General features: G+C 39.3%; 1 protein-coding gene and 1 long non-coding RNA gene across 3 annotated transcripts in view; one reads left to right on the top strand and one right to left on the bottom strand.

The window, feature by feature from the left end:
- ARHGEF38 (Rho guanine nucleotide exchange factor 38) overlaps positions 1 to 5,332 on the top strand; it is a gene marked incomplete at both ends in the record, with an annotated part of 33,257 nt that extends 27,925 nt beyond the window's left edge. The window contains 5 exons of one of the 2 annotated variants that reach the window (XM_080343990.1): positions 946 to 1,287; positions 2,777 to 2,917; positions 3,766 to 3,964; positions 4,142 to 4,392; positions 5,147 to 5,332. In XM_080343990.1, coding sequence (XP_080200116.1) covers positions 946 to 1,287; positions 2,777 to 2,917; positions 3,766 to 3,964; positions 4,142 to 4,392; positions 5,147 to 5,332 — 1,119 coding nt within the window. The remainder of the gene's footprint in view (positions 1 to 945; positions 1,288 to 2,776; positions 2,918 to 3,765; positions 3,965 to 4,141; positions 4,393 to 5,146) is intronic. The other variant, XM_080343991.1, reaches the window with a different exon arrangement.
- Positions 62 to 2,436, bottom strand: LOC308040137. The gene is made up of 4 exons (XR_013922099.1): positions 2,365 to 2,436; positions 2,018 to 2,094; positions 959 to 1,113; positions 62 to 131 (listed from the first exon to the last, which is right to left on the bottom strand). It is a non-coding gene; the product is annotated as an uncharacterized lncRNA (long non-coding RNA).
- Positions 5,333 to 8,137: the final 2,805 nt, after the last annotated feature.

Below are 8,137 nucleotides of genomic sequence, written 5' to 3' on the forward strand. Positions count from 1 at the left end.
AGTTTCTGCATTTAAGAAACTCAATAATCAGAAAGATATTTTCAATGTCTTTACAATGGATGAGTGCATGAAGGGTGGAAGAGCGCCCCGCTGTCATTGCAGTGGTGTGTCCAGTCTGGATGATGCCCCATCTTCAGAAACATCCAAGAAAAGTAGAAGCAATTCCACAAAAGATGAAACAGAAATCTTTTTCAGAACAATATTTGTAACTCCTATTGGCTCATGACCCAGTTATTCTGGGTATATATACATATATATATGCACTCACTGCACATCATCTTGGCCTTGGGAGAGCAATTCTGGTGCTACAATGGATGTGTCCTCTACTGTGATGTGTTACAGAGGGTAGAGGGACAGCTGCTCTTTTATTCTCCCATTCAGCCCAACAACTTAAATCACAAAGAATGTCCAAGAGCTTTAATATGCTGATGAGTTTCCCTCACTACAAGCCTCTGATGTATTTGAATAAGTGACTTACAAAAAATAAATTTTATTTCATGCAATATTAATCCCTTGAGACCATTAGAGACTAATGGAAAAGTCTGAGAAAGACTTTGTTTTATTTTACCAGGTGTTTAATTCTGTTGGTTACTAGAGATAAAACCAACAAGCATAACGTAATTTAATCAAATCAAGTGATAGTTTGTGTTTGCTTAAAAAGGAATTGAGTTACAGCCATTTCCAGAATAAAATAAAACAAAACAAAGTGCTTTGTTAGCATTCAAGACTGCAATACTGCTATTTAACAAGACCTCATTGCCTCTAGACTGGATATGGGCATGGTCCTTCCAGTTATAGAAATCCCTGTTTTATTGGACCACTGTAGCTCATACTGGACTCCACTTGACAGCAATGCTTTGGGAAGAGTAATTAACAGATTACTTGACAGGTTACCATCAGGATTAACCTGGGTCTGAAGAACGGCATGAATAAAGCGCTAAGTAGGTCTGGTTTATACCTTTCCAGATGGCTCAGCTGGACAAGCTTGTTTTGACTCCTCTCTCAGCACTACAAGCCTTGTTTCCAGGCCCACAGAAGCTCATCCAGAAGCGCTATGACAAGTTATTGGACTACAACAGCTGCCTTCAGAGGTCAACAGGAGAAGAGCTGGACCTGGCAAAGAAAGAGTATGAGGCTCTAAATGCACAGCTAGTGGAAGAACTTCAGGTATTCAACAGAGCGGCCAAAAAGATTGTGTTGAACTGCTTGTATTTCTTCATCACCCTCCTCAGGAATATAATGTCTGCAGCGCTTCAATCACATTCTGCTGTGGTGGTGCCTGTTCCAGTAAGTACAATAGAAACAGATGCAGCTCTGCCTTTACTTGTCTTTTTTCTTTCTGTGTGATTTCGCTATGGTTATGTGGTGGACACACCTGCGAGCTACACTGATTGTGTTTGCTCTGTTGAGCATAGTCAGGTTTGGGGTTTTCTTTTTTCCTCACAGGCTCAGCAAAGGTTAAGTTCCGAGCCTAATTTTTGGTAGGCCTGGACTTTTCATTGAAAATTATCCTAAAACAGCTGTTCCAGAGATAGTAATGGCAAGAACATTACAGTAAGGCCTAAAAGGAGGCAGCTTCTAGCATTTTAGTCTTCATTTCTTAGGGTCTACTTGGAGTAGCCCAGAAAACATGGGAAGAGAAATTCTAAGAAAGTACATTAAGACTCCTGTTACTGCTAGATCTGCAAAAGTGAGACAGGTTAGGAGATCTGATTACATAATTCCTATCAAAAGCAAGTTGCTTTTGAGACCAAATATGCTGCAGAAGCTCCTGCAGACATCTCTAGGCCAGTAAAGAATAGCTTTATTGAGCCAAAGATGCCTGAGCTACACAGAAGGGCATTAACTCCTCCAGCCCACTCTGCTCTTTCTGGGCACTATGATAATTACCTGAAGATTGAAAAATTATTCCGAATTTGTATGAAAATCAGGCAGTGTTTCAGTTTTGCTGTACTTTTGCCTAGAGGAATTGAGCCCCCCTGAGAGGAATGCCTTTCACATCTCCAAATCCACTCACCTGAACTGGAGCAAGATGCTATTATATAGCAAACCCATTGGATTCAGGCAATTCTGGAGTGTTCCTTTCCATCAAGGCTTGAACACAGCATTTCATTGTCAGGGGCAGATGAAAAATTAAGGAAGAAAGGTCAGGATCAAAACATAGAGCTGAACTATTTAATGGGAAAACGAAAGCTTTTCTTGCACAAAGAAATTGCATTGCTGTAATTTGACTATTACATGTTTCGAAAGCTGTTGTATCAAGCATTGTTTTCTACGAGGTTCTGCCTACAAAATGATTTCAAAAATTTTCTTGTTTACATCAGCATGTACATTTGGGGTTAGGCATGGACCAAAAGCACTTACTCAACACCACAAATCTTCAGCTTATCCAACTGTTTTCAACCTGTTTGCAAACACAGGGCTGTAGGGTAAGCTGCTTCAAGCCTTCCAGCACATTGGCCACTCCGATAGCTCCTGAAATGCACATTTGTATGTGAAAGCAGCAGTGCAAGGCTGATCATTTTCATCACTGTTTAGAATATTTTTCAATTATTTAACTTGCAATGTTTTAAACCTAATAGCAATCACTAGAAACTTTCTTTAAGCAAGTAATTTTCTTTCCAAGTCATACCTAGCACAATGAGTGCTCTACAGAAGATAGCAATAACTTGTCAGATTTCCTGGCTCCCAGCATTCAGCCCATTAAACCAAATCTGCACTCTCAAATCTCCTTACTATCTTGTTTATGAGATCTAACCCATCTTTGTGTTTGCAGCTGTCTTCCTCAAGCATCTGTGAAGTGCAGAATCAGTTGATCGAGAAGGTTCAGAAGCTGAATTTTGTAAAAGAAAACAGCAGTGCAACCTTTATTGAGAGGAAATTGAGCTGGGATAAAAAGAAACTTGTCCCTTCTCCAGTGAGTACCACACATCCAAATCATATATGAAGCATCATCTTTTGATCACTTTTGAAACAAATCCATTTTTATGCCACCTAGAGGTTTGGGCTTGGTCTCTTCATTGGGGCTGTGAATCGGGTTGTTGGAACGAAGCTGTTCTGTTGACCGGTAACTTCTGAAGTCTTTCTACTCTCTTTTCATGTTATTATCTTGAAAATACACGTGAAATTATCTCTGATTATCCTTAGGTCTTTAAACACATGTTAAATCTAAGGTTGTATATGTAAACTTTCATCACTTTTCTTAAATACTCTTACAGTCTGTCTTAGTCTTCTAATTCAGAACATTTTGTTTCTCACCCTCAGCTGAGGTTGTGTGTACTAGTGTTTACACACATACACCCCCACAGCAGAAGACTGAGAAAATCCAGTTTATATGTGACTTTATGACACTTCAGCCGATTTCTGGCTTATTTGTGGTTTTTTGTTTGTTTTTGGTTTTTTTGTTGTACTACATATGAATTCAAAGATCATTACTATGGAAAAACAGTTAAGCAAGTGACAGCTCACATAGTGAACACAGGTTCTTGGAGAGCAGCAGAAAAAGAGATGCTTCATTAGTGAAATTCCTACATTTCTTTAAAATCAGCCCTTCATTGTTCACCTATTAATATAGTAGTTGGACAGGTCCTTGCTGCATATACAGAGGAGATTTGGTTACATACAGCTGTGTAAGTAACTCCTTGACATGTACGTAAAAATGCTGGGTCTGTTGCCACATGCAGCCCGTGCTGGTTTCTATCCATCCGTGTTGCTTTAGAAACGGCATCCGCATCATTCCCAATGAATGCTTTTTTTGCTTTCCAGCTCGAATCCCCACATCAAACAGAAAGCCATAGGTCCAAGCTATTGTCTACGTACGGCACAGAATCGCTATACCAAGCTAAGCGCAAGTGCAACGCCACACAGGAATTCGATATTGATTTGCACGAAGGAGAACTGGTGGCTGCTGTGGAGCAGAAGGACCCCTTCGGAAGTACGAGCAGATGGCTTGTTGACACAGGGAGTAAGTTCTCCGCACAAACATCCCAATAGCAGCTTCCCTTTGGGATATTGATTTCTTGTCACTCTGGCCCCATCTGTTTGCCTCTGTCATACTGACAACTGCATAACATGGTTGGTTTTGAAATGGTTTTAGCAGTATTTTGCTGTTTATTGTCTCTCTTTCTATTCTGGTGTCTAGTCCATAAAGGGTACGTGTATTCCTCCTTCCTGAGGCCTTACAATCCAGCCAAAGTGCAGAAGGACATAGCAGAAAATGGCTTCGGTGATGATGATTTTGATAATATCAGCCTCTTTGTCTCTTCACGGTCCTCGACGGACAGCAGCACTGGGCACAAGAAGAGTGACAGCGGCTCATCTTTTCAATTGTGTGAAAACCACACAACTAATGGCACAGAGACTGATGTTTTTCAGGATATGGATGATCAGCATGTAAGTATAATACACACTGTGCCTGTCTTCTTGTTTTTCCTGTTTCACATCTAGAACTATACTGCTTAAAATTAAATGGTTTCCTTTTACACTGTAAAAGACACACTAATCTGTCAGTATGACATGGGACTCATTATCCTCTGCTCTTTGTCTTTCCTAGATAGCTACGAGGTAGGAAAAGATGACCAGTTAAACTGTGAGTCGCACACACCATTGTATTACCCCACCCCACGTATGACACCTCAGGGTTCTCCTATGAAATAGGAACCTGCAAAATAGCTCAGTTTGGGAGATTTTCCACTTACTGTTGATGAGAAAGATGTGGCAATGCTGATCAGCAAGGCACAGAACTGACCTGTAGACCACAGTTCAGTACAGGAGCTTTAGGAAAGGTGGTTCTCCCTGAGGAAACGGTGCTGGAAAAATCTCTGTCCAGTCCAAGGCTGCTTGGTGTGACAGAAACAGGCACTTGGTGTGAGCTGAAAACCTTACTAGTGTAGTAACGTGATGAGGACTTGGAGCTTGGTTCATTCCTCCCCATGCAGAATTCCCTAGATCCTTCAATTTTACTTTTTATGTTGGCCCTGGTCATTGTAGTCTGTCTAGCAATTACAGACCATACAGTTATGGACTGATTCATATACATTATTACAATTTTTCTGTATGTAGAATTCATACTAATACACAACCACAGGGCATGATGTGACTACATTTCTGAATTAAGATTTTGGGTTTTGTGGCTTTCTTTTTTCAGACCTTCTATGCTGTTTACGCGTTTCAAGCAAGAAATGATCAAGAACTCAGTCTTCAGGAGTACCAGAAGGTTAGGATACTTCGGTTTTCTGACCTGAGTGGCAATAAGGAATGGTGGCTAGCAGAAGCGAAAGGTCAGAAAGGATATGTACCATCTAATTATCTCGGGAAGATGACATACGCTTAGGAACACAAAGGCCCATTGAGACAGTTTTGCTGAAGTAGACAGAATAATCATCTATTATGGTTTGTAGCAAGCAAGGCAAACTCACAAGTGATTGACAGAAGCCCCGGTATCTGGTACAGCACACAGATGATATTGAGAACCTTTGTCCTCCAAAAGCCATCACCTTTTCAAGACCCGAGGGAGGAAATATTTAAACAGGAAGACTGATGCTGATTAACATCTTGAAGAGGTTGCTTTTCTACCACCCCATAATCTTCTCTTTTGTCAAAGATCAACCTACAAGTACAAGTCACAGCTAAAATTATGTTTTTCTTCCATGATATTTAGCAAATAATATTCAGGATGAAGAAAATTAGCCTCAAAAAAGGAAGAACTCAGCCTTCAGGAATTTTGTAGTTCAGGCTGAATTGTTCCTGAACCCTTATCTCAATGAACATAGAAACGTCTTAAAACTTGAGCTTTTTGGTTGCTTATTTTTATCCTTGGACACTCCTGTAATGAACTTTTTTCCAGCAGAGATTATTGGAGTGGGAAAAGAAAAAGGGTTTCATTTTTGTAGGGAACGTTTCAACTTTAAACATATCAAATTTGGTGGTACCAGTGGCTGGTTCCAGGGAAGAAGGTATGGAAATGGGGCAAGAGGAAGAGGGGGCAGAAGAAACAGGTACCATGAAATACAGAAGTTAGTTGTTTTGGGTTTTTTTTAATTACACAACTACTTCATACAGAAGGAAACATTTTATAGCAATATGAATGCACCTCAGGTTTGAAATTCCACATACATCTCCACACTAAGTGCTTTATAGCACAAGATCAGTCTAGTGAAATGAAACCCGTGTTAAAAGACTTGGGAAATTTATTAAGATTTGCAGTGGTGGGGCGGGGGGCGGAGTAAAGTGAAGCAGTGCCTTTCAATGACTATTTACTGCCTGTCTGACTCCTTAGGTCAGATACAGGGATCATAGCGTCTAGTGAATAAGTTAAGACTTAAGATGGATGAAAATATCTCTTCCAAGGGAAAAAAAAATATAAAAATCATCAATTTGCATTCTCAGTGTCTGACGTTAGATTGAACAGTGAAGAATATCAATGAGATGATTTATTGTTTGCAGAATTCGGAGTCAAAAGGCCTGTATTTTGCTAAAGTATCATTAAAATGGCCAAAGCTATTTTAACAAGTTAATATAGTTCACATTGCATCCTCAATGAGCATACAAAACAAAAAATCCCAAGGAAGGATCTGAATGTCAAGCAATACTTCTTTACGTTCACTAACTACAGATACCTTTAAGTCGGGCTGGTGCCCTACACTTGAGCTAGACTGAATAGCGATCTAAAAACATGTCATTGCCATCATCATTGATAACTGAGCGTTCACTGCAATTTATTTGAATGCGGTAATGGCCAGGTCCTCTAGTGATGAATGAGGACTGTCTTGTGCTAAACATCACAAAAAAATGACTACGCCTACAGCAGGTAGTGTAACTGAAGGTAAACACCCGTCAGGTATTTTCTGTACTCTTGCATAATTGCTTATTATCAACTGACCATTAAAATTACAACACTATTAGAATTAAGGGCACAGGCAGGTTTTGGTGGTCAAGGGTATACAGAACTTGTTGTAAAGGTTTTGTGTAAATTGCTACTTCCTATAGTTGAAGTACAGGGTATGGCGATGAAATTATTCAAAACCCTTACTGAGACGTAATAGGAAATAACCTGTCAGCAAAGAAGAGAAAAGTTAGGGCAGTTGATGCAAAAAATAGTTTTGCTACACTAATGAACCTAGTTTCTTTTTCTTTAGTGTCCCACATTTCCATATGATTTTCTTAAAAAGGTAAAGAAAGTTCTCAATCTTGCTTGGAAGATTAATGCAGTAGATCACAGAGCTGAGAACCTGAAATTTGTGCTGGATTAAATCATATGATAGAGAAACTTTTCCAGTTCTCCGAGATGGACATCCAGAAACTGGTATGTGAAACTCTGTGAGCCACTGCAATCCGATAAGCAGTAATAATAGATAGTGCGTTATTTTGCCTAACTGTACATCACCTCATGCACTTAAATCTTGATGTTTCCATAACAAGTGAAAAAGGTTTCCATCCATTTTATTGCTAGATGTGGCCATTTTTACAGGAAACTTTGCCTTTAGTTAAATGAAGAAAATAAAGCTTTGGAGATAGAGTATCAGCTTAGAATAATAGACTGAAAGACTGCAATTCACTCTACCCTACTAAGTTAGCACTGCTTTGGCTTTTGTATTTTAAGATTAAGGGGAAGATGCACACAAGAAGCTTTTCTCTTATAATTTAGAGCATTTTATTTGGACGTGATCTACACTTTGCCATACCTGAAACAGTTTTAGAAATGACTGAATTGTACTTAATAGGCTTAATGCAGTCATTTAAGCACAATGATGAAGTTTTATATTTCAGACAGTAAAAATTAACTAAGGGCAAGAGTCAGGGAAAAAAAAAAAGAGCTTTCTGAAGTCTTAGCTCTGAGAACTCAGCTTGAATCACAGGGAGAGCTCTGATTTTGAGTGTTAGTACATTGCCCATGAAAAATCGGGCTCTGTGAAGGTGTCTCTAAGTGCACTTATGCTGTTCTCTAAAATATTCACTAGGTATCCTGAAGTAACACAAATGAAGGATGAAATCTACTGGAGTTGGTCACCTAAGTTTCACTGAACTTCTGTGGGATTTGGGAACTTCTAGTAGGCCATATGAAATCACAGTGTATAGCTAGGACCTATAATAATTTTTATATTACAGGATAATTTATATTACTTTATTATATCCTTGT

This window comes from Nesoenas mayeri, assembly GCF_963082525.1.
Source record: "Nesoenas mayeri genome assembly, chromosome: 4".
Classification (NCBI taxonomy): Eukaryota; Metazoa; Chordata; class Aves; order Columbiformes; family Columbidae; genus Nesoenas; species Nesoenas mayeri.